The 19,038-nt window shown below is 37.9% G+C and overlaps 1 protein-coding gene across 1 annotated transcript in view; it reads left to right on the top strand.

The window, feature by feature from the left end:
* LOC110106746 (callose synthase 9) overlaps nucleotides 1-19,038 on the top strand; it is a 189,230-nt gene that overhangs the window by 101,463 nt on the left and 68,729 nt on the right. The window contains exons 21-28 of the mRNA XM_028699978.1: nucleotides 10,558-10,607; nucleotides 10,765-10,851; nucleotides 11,347-11,432; nucleotides 11,518-11,542; nucleotides 18,153-18,247; nucleotides 18,359-18,440; nucleotides 18,570-18,736; nucleotides 18,818-18,938. Of these exons, the coding sequence (XP_028555811.1) occupies nucleotides 10,558-10,607; nucleotides 10,765-10,851; nucleotides 11,347-11,432; nucleotides 11,518-11,542; nucleotides 18,153-18,247; nucleotides 18,359-18,440; nucleotides 18,570-18,736; nucleotides 18,818-18,938 (713 nt within the window). The remainder of the gene's footprint in view (nucleotides 1-10,557; nucleotides 10,608-10,764; nucleotides 10,852-11,346; nucleotides 11,433-11,517; nucleotides 11,543-18,152; nucleotides 18,248-18,358; nucleotides 18,441-18,569; nucleotides 18,737-18,817; nucleotides 18,939-19,038) is intronic.

Here is a 19,038-nt window from a genome sequence, read left to right as displayed (position 1 = left end):
TTAAATCAGGTGATAAATTCGATTGACTTACTTCCAACTCGAGATTATCTAAGCCGCCATCAAAATTATCCAGAATTAAATCAGAATTATCCAAAACTAAATCAGAACTATCCAAAATTAAATCAGAATTATCAGAATTATCCGGAGTCATCTTAGTAGAGGTTACAACTAAATCAGGATCTTCCAAATTTAAATTCAAAGTGTTCGAAGTCCGATTGGCTCCTTTCGATATCACATTACTATCATCCAGGCATACTTTGTCCAAAGGCTTATCCTCGAGGAGACTAGGATCGAGGTGGGTTAAGGTGTCTACATTTACAGGTTCTAGCTTTCCTAGTTCAGGGTTTAAGTCATTCAGAGAGTTTGATTCAATTACTCTTGTTCCACCCTCAAAGAAGTCTTTGTTATCCTTAATATCATTAGCATCAATGAAATGGATGCACTCAGTTTTAGGTTCAGAGGGCGTTTTCTTGTTAATGCACTTCTCTATCAAAAGTACACTTACAGGGTCAAGGACTGGGGAGGCTAAAAGTTGACTGGGATGACTAGTAGTAGGTCCAAGTGGGGAGTCATAAGAGATTGGTCCAACAGATGACCCCGTAGAGGGTCGGCTATCAAGGTTCGGTGAAGACCTATAGGGTGGGGCAGCAACCCGGATGTTACTAATGGGTGGGTGGTCTCGACCACAGTAAGGTCCATGGTTTGTTCTGCAAAAAGAGGTAGGGTGGTGCTCTAAATGACGGTCACTAGGGGTAGGGGTATTGAGAGTGTAATACCCAATGGTTTGATGGGCTGGGGGTGACCTAAACTTAGAACCAGCAGGGTGTCCACAGGTAGAGTGTCTATATTTTAAGCTGAGTTCTCTCCTCATGTCTTTCCAAGTAAGGTACTCACCGCGAGACTCTCTATGATCTTCCAATCTTGGCCAAAATTGAAGAGCCCGACCTTTTAGGTGAGACTTAGCGATGCTAACTTGGTGGGACTCAGGGATATGACATGATTCAAAATAATCCTCTAGTTGCCTAACCCATTCCCTAAAGGAGTAACCATCCAAAGATCCATCAAAGGTAGGCAGACAATATGGTGATTCTAAGTGAGGTCGAGGAGGCCTGGGCTTAGGTCTCGGGTGATAAGCTGAGTGGGGCATTTAGTTAGAGTGGGTATAGTCAACGGGTTTCTCCGTCATAATTCTAGTCATATTGCCCACTAGGTTCACGATGTCATCTAAACTCTTTTGGAGTCTTATCGGGTCCATTGAAAAGTGTCTAGTGAAACCTACTAAAGATTGGGTGCAAGGTAACACACTTTACAAAGGGGAAACACCATTTCGACTTGCTATAAGGTGCAGGAGAATACTGGACAGCAAGCTTCAAGAAGGGTTTAAGTCACCCGGTGTTTAGGGAGGTTGCTAAGGCTTGGGTAGCACCTAAATAGAAGGTTAGACTCACTTAAATGCTACCAAACAATGCAGGAAATGAAAGGGCAGCACGCTAGGAGGATAGGCGAAGTTATCTAGGCAGATAGGTTGGACTCAGGCACCTGGACAGCAAGTAAATACTACATGAAACTCTCCCAAACGGATGCTAATAGGTGCAAGAATAAAGTGGACAGCAGGTTCAGCCAAGGGTTATGTAGTCTAAGTGTTTTGGTATGGTCTTATGGTGAGGACAGCACCTAAACAGCGACGAAAAGTTCTCTAAACGATGTCTAACAGTTGGAATAGTGGGGAATGCAGCTACAAACAAGGTTTTAGTTGCCCTAAGCCGTTAATAACAAAGTAAGTCTAATGGCAGCACTCACACTATAGCTAGGACAACTTAAATGTCAATGTATGGTTGCAGGAAATGCACTTGCAGCGGTGAAAACATTGAATAAACTCTAACGAAGCAATGATATGCATGCAAGTTTTAAGCTACAATGAAAGGCTATACCCTAGGATGTTTTTCTACACATGTCGTGCATGTCTACCATGCTCTGATACCAAGATGATATGAAACTATCTCATGCGAAAATGATTTGCTTAAGAAAATTTGCACGCTTAGATTTAGAGGCAATAATAAACAAAATCTTATGCAGAATTGAACGATAAGATAAATATTAAGTGGTACTTAGCTTAGGTTAATTCTCATGCATAGAAGTTAAGTTCAAAAGATAGCCATCTTAATCCAATATTGCATACGTAGATTGTTCCAACAATAAATTTCAATACTAACAATAAGATTAGGCTATGAAAGATCCCTCACACAACTCTTCTAATTACTAGGCTTTAGCGGGTAGAGCTAACATGATCTCAATGAATCAATTAATTCCACATTAGAAAATGACTAGGAAAATAAAGAATGATGGAAAGAGATCACTGAAGCCTGGGCTTGGGACTTGGAACAACAATAAAAAAATCTGACTGGGCAAGGCAGTCGTCCCCTTTGGTTGAATTTTCTTTGGACAACAACCTGAATTCTGTTTGGAGAATTGTGCGGCAGTTTGAGGACTTTTGATCTACATAACAGCTGTTTCTACTGCTGAAATTTCTCTGGACAGCAACCCTATAACTTAGAAAATCTGAACTGCAGCCATATGAAGGCTTTGGACAGCACCTGGAGGGTTCTTAGCAGTGAAACTGCTGATTTTCCTTTGCAGGAATTTTCAGCCAGCAGGGTAGCACGTCCAGGGACTTGAGGCAGCGGGTGTGGAAACCTCCTGGACGGCGTGACAGCAGGAAGAAGCCTGCTGGTAATGTTGCCGGTTTGAATTTGAATTGGAGGGAAATTGATTCAGATTTTATGAACTTAATTTCAATTCCAACGGGTAGAGATAATTGGGGGATTGATGGTTAATTGGAGGAGGTATTAAATGTTGCTTAGTTGGCAAAGTGGAGAGAGAGAGGGGTGAGAGCTTTGTGTAGAAAAACTGAAATAGATTTCAGTTTTAATTGGGATGGGAGGGGATTTAATTGAAATCAATTTCAGGTTTCAAAATTTAGAGGGGGTGCATTGATGGCAATCAATGGGGAGCCCAATGAGGGGGCCGGCGGTATGGAGAAAGAGAGAGAGAGTTAGGGAGAGAGGGAGAGGGATTTCCAAACATGAATGATGACTAGGAAAATTCTAATTAAATCCAAATTAATTTAATTTATAATTTGAATTCATTCAAAAAATTTCCAAAAATGGAACTTCCAAATTTGAAAAGAATTTGAATTTTAAATTTCAAATTCCAATGAAGGCTAGGGGAGGGAGGTGTGGGGGGAAATGGCGGCGAGGGGAAAGGCCGGCGGCAAGGTGGCCGGCGGGTGGAGCTAGGGTGGCCGGCGGGTGGAGCTAGGGTGGAGATGCTAGTGGAGGTTTCGGCTTCTTCCCCTCTTGACTTGGCTCACGGTAGTCAATGGAGGAGAAGAAGAATGTGCATGAAGAGGGGAGAAAGGAGATAACCAAAAATAAACGAGAAAGATAGAGATAACTAACGAACTCACACAGAGATCGTAAGAACCGCGAACCTCGGACTCTTCCAAAGATTGACGGGTATTGCGAATTACCCTCCTCGGGCTTCTCCTCTCATGAACTCACTAAGAGATCAACAAGAACATAAAACTTTTCATTATCAATCATCATCCCCTTCCAAGAGGAAGAGGAGGGCTTAAATAGCCAAATACATGAAGGAAAATAAAAGACACAATTTCCCCTAGGGCAAACATAAAACAAAGCCCTCAAGTGAGGGTATAAATGAAAAAATAGAAATAACAAATAAAATACATGAAAATAAATAGGCATGATCGTAGCCATTGATCTTCGATGTCCTCATCATTCTCCCCAGGTGGGAGAAAAACTCGACTCCGTCGAGTTGGTGTCTTGAAAGTCCTCGTGCATATGGGTTTATCTGTTGTAGCTCCTCGTACTCTGACCACATATCCTCCGACTTAGGTTCACCTCTTCACCTAGTCCAGTATATTCTTCGTCCACCCTCTTTTGTGGAAATAATTTCATCACTAGGAATCATGTCAACCTTCTGCGCTATAGGAATTTTGGGAGTGGAGGTAGGCTTTGGGGTTCTCCCAAGGTGGGGTCACACAAGGCTTAATTTGAATTGGATTTGGGGGTTTAACTCTGGACCTTCAAAGTCTACTAAATCTTCGATGTTAGAAAAGGAATAAATGTTGAATTCTGCAAGCAGATCCACCACGTAAGCATTGTTATAGATTTTATTGACTATTTTAAATGATCTGCACTTCTAGCATGTAATTTTCCGGATAAATCCGCACCATTACTGAGTTACCAACTTTAATAGATTTAAATTATCGTTTAGAATCAACATAAAGTTCATACTTATTATTGCTCTATTCAGTTAGGCGTGCAACTTTCTTAAGAAAGTCATGCATATGTAATGTAAATGCGACATGTGATATGCGAATTCATATGTCTAAAATTCAAGACTCACAAGATGAACATGGGGTGGTGCAAGAGACTTGATTATGCAAGATGAATGAAATATGGACTCACACATAAATTTTAAACAAAGAAGATTCTGGAAGACAACAGACTACAAAACACACACAACAACATACTGACTCACACGAATATATAACTAGACAAAAGTGGACGAGTCACAAAAAGAGGGGTTTAAAGTGTTTGGCCTAAGGGAACTGGTGTAGGGGGAGGAATGAAGACACTCTTAGCTACCAGGGCACTTCTATATGTGGTTTCAGTTATGGTCGACAGCAGTCTCCTAGTGGGGGTAGTGTCATCTAAATAAATTCATCCACAACTAGGATAGAAGTGGTCTTGTCCTGGTAGGACGAGGCTATTAACAGGCAAAATGTATGAATCTGGAATGACACAGCTCGACCAAATATAAATCCAATTGAGCAGCTCTAAAATTAGACTCTAATGAAACAAGAAGGGGGCTCATTGCTCAAATCAGGCTCAAAAACTTCAGACTCAAAGTACCGTCTTTCGAAGAGACTCAGGTTTTTTGTTGCAACCCTCAGATCCATGGGTTCTGTTCAGTTAAAATCAGGTGATAAATTCGATTGACTTACTTCCAACTCGAGATTATCTAAGCCGCCATCAAATTATCTAGAATTAAATCAGAATTATCCAAAACTAAATCAGAACTATCCAAAATTAATCAAGATTATCAGAATTATCCGGAGTCATCTCAGTAGAGGTTACACTAAATCAGGATCTTCCAAATTTAAATTCAAAGTGTTCGAAGTCCGATTGGCCTCCTTTCGATATCACATTACTATCATCTAGGCATACTTTGTCCCTAGGGCAAACATAAAACAAAGCCCTCAAGTGAGGGTATAAATGGAAAAGTCAGATAATAAATAAATACATGAAAATAAATAGACAGATCGTAGCCGTTGATCTTCGATGTCCTCATCACAGGCGGGTAGGCGCAATGCTCCAAGGCATAGTGCTGAAGCACTGATTGAAGGGAATTTTCTTACTTGCATTTCAAAACTTTTTTACTCCATTCTAGACTTCAACGTTTTCAAATTTAAAACATACCTAGGTGCAAGGAAGAGTCTTACCAGGTTCTAATAGGTAGCAGGTATTATATGAAAGACATATTCAAATTTAAACAAAATCAATTGTAAGTTCAATGTTTTAACAAACTTTTTTTTTGCATATAAAGCCTTCTCTAAAAAATATTCATAATCTATTTCATCTTCGACTCTTCAGATTTGATTACACATAATTTGTATCGATGTAGATTCGCTGAAATCATTATTTAATTTTATAAGTTAATTAAAATCTCATCCCTTTGGTAGTCAATAATTGACTCTGAAGTTGAGTTCACTTTTTAGTCATTTTGATCCAAGTCAAATCATTATATTTAGTTGACATGAATGATTGTAACAATATTATCTAGACATTAAAAAAAATAAAAATTATCTAGACATTTAATTTGATGTTCAATGTTTTAGGATCTAGGGTAAATATCGTGGGCATTGGAGGAAATGCATAAAAGTTTCATTCAATAATCATCATCCCTTTCCAAGAGGAAGGGGAGGGCTTAAATAGCCAATACATGAAGGAAAATAAAAAAAGACACAATTGCCCCTAGGGCAAACATAAAACAAAGCCCTCAAGTGAGGGTATAAATGGAAAAGTACAAATAATAAATAAAATACATGAAAATAAATAGACACGATCGTAGCCGTTGATCTTCGATGTCCTCATCACAGGCAGGGTAGGCCGCAATGCTCCAAGGCGTAGTGCTGAAGCACTGATTGAGGGAATTTTCTTACTTGCATTTCAAACTTTTTTACTCCATTCTAGACTTCAACGTTTCAAATTTAAAACATACCTAGGTGCAAGGAAGAGTCTTACCAGGTTCTATAGGTGCAGGTATTATATGAAGTACATATTCAAATTTAACAAAATCAATTGTAAGTTCATGTTTTAACAAACTTTTTTTTGCATATAAAGCCTTCTCTAAAAAATATTCATAATCTATATCATCTTCGACCTCTTCAGATTTGATTACACATAATTTGTATCGATGTAGATCTTGCTAGAAATCATTATTTAATTTTATAAGTTAATTAAAATCTCATCCCTTTGGTAGTCAATAATTGACTCTGAAGTTGAGTTCACTTTTAGTCATTTTGATCCAAGTCAATCATTTATTTAGTTGACATGATGATGTAACAATATTATCTAGACATTAAAAAAAAATAAAAATTATCTAGACATTAATTTGATGTTCAATGTTTTAGGATCTAGGGTAAATATCGTGGGCATTGGAGGAAATGCATGAAGAACTATAAAAAAATCACAATTCACTTATTTGAATTTTCGATTCAAGGAAATATTAGTCAAATTTGTAACAAAACTATCGAACATATTTTATTCTTTTATACTGAAATTTAAACATTGCTAAAATTTGAAATTCTAGAAGAATATTATAACCAAGATACAATTCTATATCGATTAAGATTCACACCATGAAAGAAAAATTGAAGTAAAATTCTATATTGATTAGGACCTTGCTCTCTTGCTTATACAAGAAGAATCATCCACTGAGTTATTTTCAAGACTTGTAAAGCACTATATGAATTCTTTTGCAAAAACTCACAAAGCTTATGTGGCAACATGAATTTTATTCAACTATTCCTTCTTTCAGTGTTAATGTTACATCCATATTTATATATACCAAAGGAGCTCAAAATAAGTTCTCAGTCCCCCATGGTGTGGCCTAATATGACAAGCCTTGATTTAGTACAAATTTCTGCTTGAACAAGAAGTTTTGAATCTTAATTTTAAAAGAAATAAATTTTTTTCTGACTCCAAAAGTCTTAGTTTCAGCAATTCCTTAATTTCAGCTACATTGCAATAGAAAGAAAGAAATGAAGCAAAAAACTGACAATTCGTACTGTGCCAATGAAGGAAATTGAAAGAAAGAAATGAAGCAATTAGCTGACTATTGGTCCTATACCTGTGAAGGAAACCAAACAGTGAATACAACTACCATAATAAAGCTGTAAAATGAAATAAACTTCTGTCTTCCATGCTATAGTAAGAACGTTTAAGAAAAAAATGAGGGCAGCGAAAGTCCATAAATGTTTTGAACGGTAAACAAACTACAAACGACAATCTATCAGTGGCAGACAACAGGAGTAATTTCAACAGTACTACCAATACCTTCACCAGATAGTGAATATTCAAATCTGTTGATGGAAAAGAATTGAGGATTGATTGTGTGCTAATATTTGGTATCAGATAGACCTAGTGATGCGAGCAAAAAATCCTCCCTGGGGAGAGGGACCCCAAGAAAGAAAGACAAGACAACACACTTAGCTAATTATAGGGAAGAACAAACTCTTACATTTCAAATAAAAAAAAAAACACTTGCAAGTTCGACTCAACCAAGACACTCTAAAGAAGCTTTCCAAAAGAAGAAGGATACAAGTGGGGTTTAAACTTGCGGCGAGACGAAAGAGGTTAGAAGCCGAGAAGAAGTGTGGAAAGAACTCGCAAGTCTTTCCTAGAGGAGATGAGAAGAAGGTGGACAAAGCTCGCAAGCTCCTCCAAGAAAATCCCAAGAATTTCTTTTCAAAAATTCATTTATCACTCTTTTTAAACATTACAAAACCCCTCATATATATAGGTATGAAAGGGGAATACAAACAACCACAATTGAATTCCCACAGGAATCCAAGCAATACAAACCACGCAAAACCCCCCATCATTTCACGGGAAACAGCCCAACCGCGGGAACCGAAGAGCAGCCGCGGGAACCAAAGAGGCTAGCACAGAACCGAGGCACCAAGGCACGGGAAAGGCCACCCAGCACGGAAAACCAGCAGCCCACCGAGAAGCCAAGGAGCCAAGGCACGGAAACAGCCACCCGTGGAAGCCAAGGAGCCAAGCACGGAAAACAACAAGCACAAGGAATCCAAAAGCCATCTTTGGAAACCCAATGGACAAACTAAAATTTAAGAGATAAAAAACTATAAATAAAAATTACATAATTAAGATAATTAATGAGCTAAAACCTAGCTAATAAGGAACTAACCTTTAGTTCAATAAATGAACTAAAAAACCAGCTCATAAATGAGCTAAATTCCAGCTCAAAATTTATTGAGCTAGTAAGTTCAAGGGAAGTCAAAACCAAATATTTTTGGGTTTGATTTGACCCCCCCTTTGCCTACATCAGACTCCCCTTCTTGAGAACTCATCTCCCGATGAGTTAGCTTTTGTTTTCTTCTGAGGAGGTGAAGACGGAGCATCCAACTCTTTGATCTTTTCTCCAAACTTTTTCAAAATGTCTTCTTTCTCTTTCTCGAACTGCCTTTGTAGATATGTCTTACACTTCTCAAATTTTTGATCACATAAGAACATGTGATATTGAAGCTTGTATAATCGGTCTTGAAGCGGATATGTGGAATCACTTTCTGTAGGAATCCATCTGTCCAATGGAAGAGGGACATCAGGATTGTCTGGATTGATTTCCTCCTTGAACGAAGCCATATTTTTGTCTTTTTTCATTTTTTAAATGATTCAAAAAACAAGACCCAAAGAAAGACTCAACCTAAAAAACTTAGACTCACAAGACTCACAACAAGACTTCCAAGACTTACAACAAGACTTGACTTGACAAACCAACTTAAAATCCTAGGACTTCCTAACTTGATCTGATACCAAAAATGATGCGAGCAAAAAATCCTCCCTGGGGAGAGGGACCCCAAGAAAAGTTCTTGATCACAAAAGAAAGACAAGACAACACACTTAGCTAATTATAGGGAAGAACAAACTCTTACATTTCAAATTAAAAAAAAAAAAAACACTTACAAGTTCGACTCAACCAAGACACCTTAAAGAAGCTTTCGAAAAGAAGAAGGATGTAGGTGGGGTGTAAACTTGCGGCGAGACGAAAGAGGTTAGGAGCCGAGAAGAAGGGTGGAAAGCACTCGCAAGTCTTTCCTAGAGGAGATGAGAAGGTGGACAAAGCTATATATATATATATATATATATATATATAAAATGAAAGGGGAATACAAACAGCCACATAATTGAATTCCCACAGGAATCCAAGCAACACAAACCACGGAAAATCCCCCATCATTTCACGGGAAACAGCCCAGCCACGGGAACCGAAGAGCAGCCGCGGGAACCAATAAGGCCAGCACAGAACTGAGGCACCAAGGCACAGGAAAGGCCACCCAGCACGGAAAACCAGCAGCCCACCGAGGAAGCCAAGGAGCCAAGGCACGAAAACAGCCACCCGTGGAAGCTAATGAGCCAAGCACGGAAAACAACAAGCACAGGAAATCCAAAAGCCATCTTTGGAAACCCAATGGACAAACTAAAATTTAAGAGATAAAAAGTTATAAATAAAAATTACATAATTAAGATAATTAATGAGCTAAAACATAGCTAATAATGAGCTAACCTTTAGTTCAATAAATGAACTAAAAAATCAGCTCATAAATGAGCTAAATTCCAGCTCAAAATTTATTGAGCTAGTAAGCTCAAGGGAAGTCAAAACCAAATATTTTTGGGTTTGATTTGACCCCCCTTTTCCTACATCACCTAGGAAGTCCTAGGCTGAATTAATTTAGCTAATCAAAATGCTAGAGCACATTTCCATTATTGGAGGCACTAACTTCATAGGCATGATTACGTTCAAATACAAAGCTCAAATACTAAAAATAAAACATAGGGATAGCTAAAATAATATCAACACAATTTGCATCTTCAATGAATGATGGCTTCCAGATTTGCATTATATGTATTCTGAGTCATCTGCCAAACTTTCGTGGAGAATTTTTTTTCATTTGCATGCATCTTTTAGGGGTATTGGCATACTTTGTTGTAAGGGGGAGTGATAGCTTCTTTCATACCTCTTTCAAAGGTCCATCTAGTACATTAGTTATTGTCTTGCTTCCTATTGGAAAAACAAGAACAGTTATGGGGTTTTGCAAATCACAGAAGCTAGGCACCTGTCAATGTCTTTCAAGGTGCCTTAATAAATTTGCTCTTGCATCTTATTTGATGAGTTTATTTTTTTCGTGATCCTAACAACCTTCTGTTTACAAAACAACCTTCTTTACAGATAATCACAATGCTCTTACAATTCTCAGTTTATGGGCACCAGTTTTCTGTGTGAGTATTGATGCATCGTAATAACTTTGCGTACGTACTATTGTTTGAAGTTTGAAATGCATAGCAAATATACTTCACCCTATTTAGACTTATCAAGACTTCTTCAATGGAGTTATCCACTAATTCTCTCTATTTTCCTCCTTTTTTCACTTTGCAGATTTATCTCTTAGATATCCAGTTGTTCTACACTGTATTTTCAGCTGTTTATGGTTTTCTTCTTGGGGCAAGGGACCGTTTGGGAGAGGCAAGTGCTCTTGAATAAAAAAAATATTGATTGGAGGCTTTAATAAGTGCTTTTGACATGCTATAATTATTTTTATGCGTTTGACTGGGATTCTTGTGCTTTTTTTGTTATATTTTCAAATTCAGCCTTCTAGGCAAGCGTATGTATAGATTCCTTTATTCTGGGAGTTTGTTCGGTTTATTATGCCACACAAGCTAAAAGAATTAAAATCGAGTTAGTTTAATGATATTAAAGCCTTTTTCCTCTTACTTTAGTATTTGCAGAATGCTCATTACGGTTTTTAGCAATTGCTTGGTGAATTATTTGAGGTTTTATAACTCTTTATTTTTAAATACGATGCTGAATTAGTTATCTTTGATGTGTGTGGTCAAATCCATATTGAAATTTTATTGTGAGGCTTATCTAAATATGATTTGCTTTTTGATACTATGGTTGCATCTCACGTTGCAATATCCTTGTTGAACTCCATCCTTATATCCCTTCATCTCTGTTCAGATTAGATCCGTGGATGCTGTTCACAAGTTGTTTGAGGAGTTTCCTACAGCTTATATGGAGAAGCTTCACTTATCCCTGCATAGAAGGTACAATTAACTTCTTCCAATTCTCATTGGATTCTTTTCTTCACATATTGTTATACCTCCTAAATCCAGTCTTCAAATTGTGCAGGAAGGAGCTTAAAACTTCTGGCCAGGTGACTGCAAATCCATGCTAATTTGATTTCAATTGCAAATTTTTTTAGACATCCTTAATGCTAGCTGTTAAGGAAACTTATTTATTTATGTTAAAGGCATGGTTGCTGCATTGCGCTTGGTATATAAGTGAATTTAGTCTTCTTAAAAAAGATATTATGAGGTAAACTACTACACCGGGTTCTCTAAGGCTGATCAGTCTTCACAATGGTCCTTATTTTTAAGAATCCTAAAATTTGGTCCGTAGTGTTTTTTCATTTCACCTAGGCTTAGTTTTTTAGTGGTCTCAAAAGTGGCATCTATGTATATTATCAATTAAAAATAGGCATTAATTAGGATTATCTGCTTATGAATATGACCCTTTGTTGAATGTTAGATATTTCAAGCGCTCAAGTGCTGAAAAGGCTATTTCTTTCTATAAATTTGCATTTCTCCTCAGTCAAAGGTTTGCAAATCCTAAAATTAGACAAAATAATTTGGGAAAAAAAGTTGGTAATGATCCATAAATTTCATTAATGATTCTATGCGGATTTGACTAGGTTGTTCTCTTGGCAATTCTATTATGTCAGGGACAATGTGATGTGTATTCTGAAATGACTCCTCATTTTGATTCTCCAAGAAACCACCTATCCCTCTTGTTTGGGTTGGATTTCCCGTTTCATTTATATTTTTTCAACGAATTTAGAGTTTGAAATATAGTAAATATTTACAAGTCGATGCTGCCGCCATGACTCGTCAATTTGGGCATTTGTGGCAAACGTTTTTGTTGAATTGGATGATATTATATCTTATTGATCCTCCAGCAAAATATTTGGGCACAATTACTTAACATTTTTCAAGTCTTATTCAAATTCGAGGAAATCAAACTTCTAGGCATATGGAGTTCGCACAAAAAGATTAGATCCTAATTCAATCACCATGTTTGTTGGTCATCTTTCATTAGATAATGTTTGCATATAGAAATTTGAACCAATTTTTCACTTTCTTTTGGAATCAAAGCTTGCCTAGCCTATCATTCCTAGCTTCATGGATATGGTTAGTGTTATGTATGGAATCTGATTGTGTTGATCAATCGGGTTGTTCTATTGCCTCAGACCTTAAGTTTCTTGTGTTCGCTGGGGGTGCAGGGGGTTTACCCTCTTCTTGGGTTCGGTTGTACCCGGCCCGGCCTAGCGTTGCGCACCCGAGCGCCCTGACTCTGAACAACATAGAGTAGAGCGCCGCAGTGGTATAGACACGGCGCTGCAGCGGATTAAGACAAAGGTTCAGGCATCGCAGTACTCCAAACTTGCGCCGCAGTGCTGCAAGATAGACTGGATAGCTTTCTTTCTTGTTGTTTTGAAGGGTTGCTTCCCTTAGGGTTATTTACTTGGCTTTCTCTTGTATTTTTGAGTGGTTAGACATTGAGAAAGGTGCATGTGAGAAGAGAGGCAGGAAGAGAGCAAGAGAAAAGAGATATTTGTACTTATTTCTCCCAATTTTCATAGTGGATTTCTTTGTGTGGTGTGGTTCAGTGGGTTTTCTGTAATTTTCAGTTTTTCCATGTTAAATCATGGTGTCTTTACTTTCCGCTGCTTTTGCTTCGTGCGTGTTTTGTCATTGTGGTGTTTACTCCTCATCCGCAACAGTCACGACAACATTTACAAACAAGATAGAGATTTTTATTCTCCTACTGCAGTAGTCCTTCATCATTCGCTAATTTGTGTAGAAATTGTTGATTTTGATTCACATTAGCCTTATCATTTAGCTGAAAGCATTCGGAGTGTTAATGCTTTAGTGGATAGATCTTTTTTTGTTTGTGTACGATTCTGTAATAGATCTAATTTTAATAGCTTCTTTCATTAGAGATATTTTAAAAGTACCATGAAAACTGTGGCCAATAGATGCATGGTAGCGATCTAAACAGCAAAGCAGTGAAAATGTTCCCCAAATATGCCCGAGTGAGGTAAAGCTATGCTTAGCTTACTAGTGCTAAGAGAAAATCCTGAAAACCTAGTTTGGAACTTTTTTAGCATTTGCTTATTCTAGAATAACCTCATAAATATGCGTTTACAAAACATCCCCTTCAACATAGCCTTGGACTGGGTGATCCAATGCTTTAACTTGTGGTGGGTCGATAACGATTTGGAGAATATTGTTGAGGGGTTGGAATTATTTTTATTTGAGATAGTGGTTAAAAGGAATGGGTTGACCAAAGGTTTAGGTAATGGCCAACCCATATCGCTCCCTTTGGGATTTTGATCTCATGTTTCTTATGGTTTAGGATCCAAAGTTTGGAACCACTCAAGAATGCTAAGGTAATATATTTAGATATGATCTTGAGTGTTTCTGAAATTTCTGGTGGTTTAGAAGCTAAAGGATGTGAAAAAAGGAAAACTAGGTCAAGGTGATTTAGTTTGGACATATTTAATTATTCTTGGAATTCGTGTTTGTGAGAGGCTTAAGGATGTATCGAGGGGGCGGATTTTTTAGAATGTTCACAATATGTGCTGAATGAAGCACAAGAAACTGATAGGAAATACTTGAGTTCGCAAGTAACCCTAGGGAATACTTGAGATTGCTAGCAAACCTAATCACAATTGGAGTAGAAAACAGCAGGAAAACTGCTGTTTTCTGCAGTGGACAGCAGGAAATCACATAGAAACAGCGAGATCTAGCGAGAAAACTGACAGAAACTCAAGTAAAGACTTGTATTTCACTAGTGGATGAATAAAAATAAGCAAGATACAATTGTTCTTCTATTTGAGAGGAAGAACAACTCTCTAATCTCCAGCAATGCCAAGAGCCCAAGTAAGAAAACCTAGATCTCAAATTCAAGATGAGAGCCAAACTCTCACCATAACTCCTAATTAAAGACCAAGGAAAATTGCAAATTCCCTAAAACAGCCCCTCATTCAAAAATTTTCCTCCCAAAACTGATTTACTCCCAAGTGGGGCCCACAGGGGCTGCCGCCACCCCTTGCTATTTCCGTACAGCCAGCGTTCGCCTGGTGTAAACTTGGACTAGTCCTGGCTAGACCGGTCCAGCCGGCCCCTCCTGGGCCGGCGTAACAGAAACATAATTAAAAAAAAAAAAGATTAAACTTGTAAACTTCCAAAACAATATTGGATTTCGCTGAAAATGCGAAAACCAAATTTCATTGTGTCTCACTTTAATTTGGTGTATGCCATCCCTATATTGATACCATTGCCAGAATAAATCCTAACAGATGAAAGCTCGAGGTGCTGTAGCAGGCGGTGGAGCATACTGTTGCACATTGCAGCGGTGCCAGCACGATAAAGCGGTGTGACCAGTTTTACCGCATATTTGGCATTGAGGTCGGGTTGTGGTTGTTGCTGGGGGAGGTCGGCTGGATACAAACTTGTTTGCAGAAGGCGATCCTCGTCCATGACTGGTTTTAGCCAATGAAGTTCTGTCTTGGGGAGGTGGATTGCGAGTCGTGTACAATGCCTGGGTATCAGAGGGATTGTGAAGATCCCGTTGTAACTCATTCTTGATGTGTATTTTTTCACTACACAATAATGAGTACAAATTTTCAAGGTTGAGAGGGTGGGGGGAGGTCCGTATGGCGGCTTTTAAGTGATTATATGTTCGTGGTAAGCCGTTTAAGATGAAAATGATGATGTCCTCAGAATCAACATTGGATCCAGCTGCGACAATGTTTTCGATGAGCGTCTTCACTTTTGTGAGGTATTGGGTAATCGATTGACTGCCCATTTTGATGTTATGAAGCTCGTGCTTCAATTGGATTACCCGAGACCTGTTGGTCGGCTGGAGGCGGATCTCAAAAGTTGCCCATATCTCGGATGCAGTGGAAAGATGTACAATGTAAGGTAAGTGATGCAGGACGAAACTGAGGAGAAAAGGAAGTTCTCGGCCAGTAGCAGGGAGAAAATCTGTTTATTTTCAGATTTTTCTCACAGAAAAACTGAGAGGAAATTCCAGTATTGCCGCCAGCGGGATGAAGAGAGAAAATAGGGGTTTTCTTCCTGAATATGCTCTCAGTTTTGGGAAGGGAAATAACGGCTTGGGAAGAAATTAATTCCAAAATCTAATTGCCGGTTTAGGAAATAGATTAGAGCTTGCTTGGGAAAATCTAATTTCAGCCAGCGGGATGAAGAGGCTTAATGTAGGAAAGATTTCCTAAGTTCAGCTAACAGTGAGAGAGGGATTTGTGGAGAGAAAACCCAAGAAAAGAACTTGAGGGAATTTGGCCACAACATCAGCTTTTTTTTTTTGGAAATTTATCCCAAGGGAAATAACTGCACCGGATTTTGGAAGGAATGAATGGCTTGAGACGTCTGGCTGCAGCTTTTGGAGGAAGAGAGCTCTTATTTCCTAATTAATGACCGGCGGCAGGGATAAGCCAAGCGGGAGTTTGATTAAAATAAATAAGGCTCTTTAAAATAGGTATAAGATTTTGGAAAGTATTATTTGTGATCCAATTTGAATTTCAATTTCAAATTAGATTAAAATAAAAACTTTCCAAAATAGGAGAATTATTTTTAGGAAATAATTTTGAAATTCAAATTCAACGAAATTTGAATTTCAAGAATTATCCCTTAATTAATTCATACCCAAAGAGGAGATTTATGAGATGGTAGAGGGCTCAATTAAACTCAATTTGAATTTGAAATTCAAATTGAGTTAATTAAGAAACTTTCCTAAAATAGACTATTTAAACTAGGAAAGATTTTGAAAATTCGCCATGATGAATTTCGAATTTCAAATCTTCCCACATTCAATTTAATCTAAAATAGGAAATAAATTTGGTTGGAAGAAAGGAGGGGAGTGGTCGGCGGCTAGGGAGATGAGGGGGTCGGCGGTTGTGGCCTTGGCCGGCGGCAAAGGGGCTTGGGGCAATTGGAGGCCGTGGGGTTTGGAGAAAGAGGAGGGGTTTTCGGGTAGAGATGAATCCGTTGGCCAAACGAAGATGGAGAGGAGGAAGATGGAACAAAGCAAATGATAGAAGATAAAACGAAAGATGCAAAGAGAAAACCACGAACCCGGTCGTCTCCAAGGTTGGTGGGTGATACGATTGCCCTTCTCCAAGGACTTCAAATCACGAGCCCGGACCCATCCTGCAGCTGGTGACAACTTCGATTCCTCTCATAGGAATCTCACTAACGCTCTCTCACAAGAAGAACACAAGTGTGGAAAACAAAATTTTTTATATCCATTAACCATCCTCCTATTACAATAGCTAAAGGCCCTATATATAGGCCACAACATGAGAAAATAAAAAATTACAAAATTGCCCCTTGGGCCACAACACTCAAATAAATTAACCTAGGGGTAAAATCGGAAATAACATAAAATAGAAACTAAAATGCAAAAAATAATTCATAAATGACAACTTAAATCAGAGCCGTCGATTTACGACGCCTCCTGTGATAGATGCGCCAGATTTTCGTGCTGATGTCCGCATCAGTAAGACTGAGGGCGATATAGTAGATAATAATGCTGAGACCAAATTTTGGTCTATGAGTTTCCAAAGCCGATAATCGGCGTTTACTGTGTTCGGTGCTGGCTCCGGCAGGCAAGGCAGCTTTCCGGTTAGATAGCCTTCAAATCCATTTGCGGAGAAGGATTTGAAGATCTGAAGTCTCCAAATAGCGTAGTTATCGCTAGAGAGTTGAACATTGACGATAGATTCCAAGTTGGACATCAGAAACTTTACCGGTGTCGGTACAGTGAAATCGGCCATGGATGCCGATAGAGACGACGTCGCTGAGGTATTAGAAGATGAACCTTGTCTCCCATTGGAACTGAGTGTACCGTGCGGATGCACTAAGGCTTTGATACCATAATAGAGTACCTGCAAGTGTTAGAAGAATAAACAGGAAACAAGCAGGAGGAAGAGAAAAGATTTGTTCTAGCAGCTGGAAGATGATATATTAATTCATCATAACCAATATGGCTACAGTGCATGAGTATATAAGCAGAGAAGGGAATGTTCTAGAGACTGTCAAAGCGGTTATTGACAGTAGTAGTGGAGAGGAAAAAGGAGGTGTTGTAACATATTTTTAAAATGAGCTGCTGAACATTAGACCTTGTCTTGACAAAACCTGTTTGATTTAGTTTGGCACATGTTAGTTTTTATTAACTTATGGGGTTTCAAAAATGTGAACTTCAGAGATACATTTGTAAAAAAATGACGGTGATTATACTTTTTAATTGTTGCTATTGCTAGAAATTATTAGGTTTAAGCTTTATTTCCCATTTATTTGGATTTTTTAGAACTAGGAATAACTTATGATTACTGCACTTTACTATAGAAACCGTGGAATAAAGGATCGCACATTTCTTCAAGATCATTGGTGCATGCATTAGATCTTTTGGACGTTGAATATTGTCATGATCGTAGACTGTAAAATTTGTCAACCAACCTATTGTCAAACGCTAATGATTTTATCCTGACTAACTACAGCATAATTTCTGCAACTGATATTTTTGAACTTTAATTTGTATACTCCACAAGTGTTCTGCAACACACTTTATTTGTTGAATGTTTTCTTTTTAGTACTCTTTTGAGTTCTAATACTCTTTTTAGTAGTAATTATTTCAAAAACACTGATTTATTTTCTAATTACTTCAATTAATTTGTGTAGAATGAGGAGCTAAAGAAGTTTGATGCTGCTAGATTTGCACCATTCTGGAATGAAATTATTAAAAATTTGCGAGAGGAAGACTATATAACGAATTTGTGAGTTGAAGTTATAACGTCATAAAAGCCTTTTTTTTTGCAAGGCTTCTTTGCATGGTATTATAAAGCATCTCTAGTTTTATAGCATTCTACTTTTTAATTTCTGAACAGGGAATTGGATTTACTTCTTATGCCAAAAAATTCTTCATTTATTCCTCTGGTCCAATGGCCCTTGTTTCTTCTGGCTAGCAAGGTGAAATGCTTTTACTGTACGATTCTTTTTTTTTTTTAATTATTATTGTTCTTTTTCTGTGTAATTATATGAATTATGTTGATTTCTAATGTCAGAAATTGATTCTTAATGTTTTTTTGGTTAAAATAGATTTTTAGGGCTAAGGATATTGCAGCAGAATACAAAGATTCCCAAGATGAACTATGGGATAGAACTTCTAGGGACGAGTACATGAAATATGCTGTTGAGGAGTGTTATTACAGCGTGAGGGCAATTTTGTTGGCCATACTGGAATTTGATAGAGAAGGCCGCTTGTGGTGAGCTTTGTTATTTTGTTTAGGCTTGCTAATTCCTCTAGATCTTATTATTTATTTTCTTACCATTTTTCATTTAAAAAGGGTGGACAGAATTTTTGAAGATATAAAGGAGAGTGTGCGGAGAAAGAGCATTCAGACAGACTATGAATTAAGTAAGCTGCCGCTCGTGATATCCAGGATTACGGCATTGACTGGGATATTGGTACCGTCGACAAGCTTTTTATAATTATTTTCTTTTGTTAAGTTGGCAATACGAAGATTTGGTATATATGATTGCATCTTTATATGATATTAACAAATAC

Source organism: Dendrobium catenatum, unplaced genomic scaffold, assembly GCF_001605985.2.
Source record: "Dendrobium catenatum unplaced genomic scaffold, ASM160598v2 fragScaff_scaffold_1417, whole genome shotgun sequence".
Classification (NCBI taxonomy): Eukaryota; Viridiplantae; Streptophyta; class Magnoliopsida; order Asparagales; family Orchidaceae; genus Dendrobium; species Dendrobium catenatum.
This window is presented reverse-complemented; position numbering and strand designations above follow the sequence as displayed.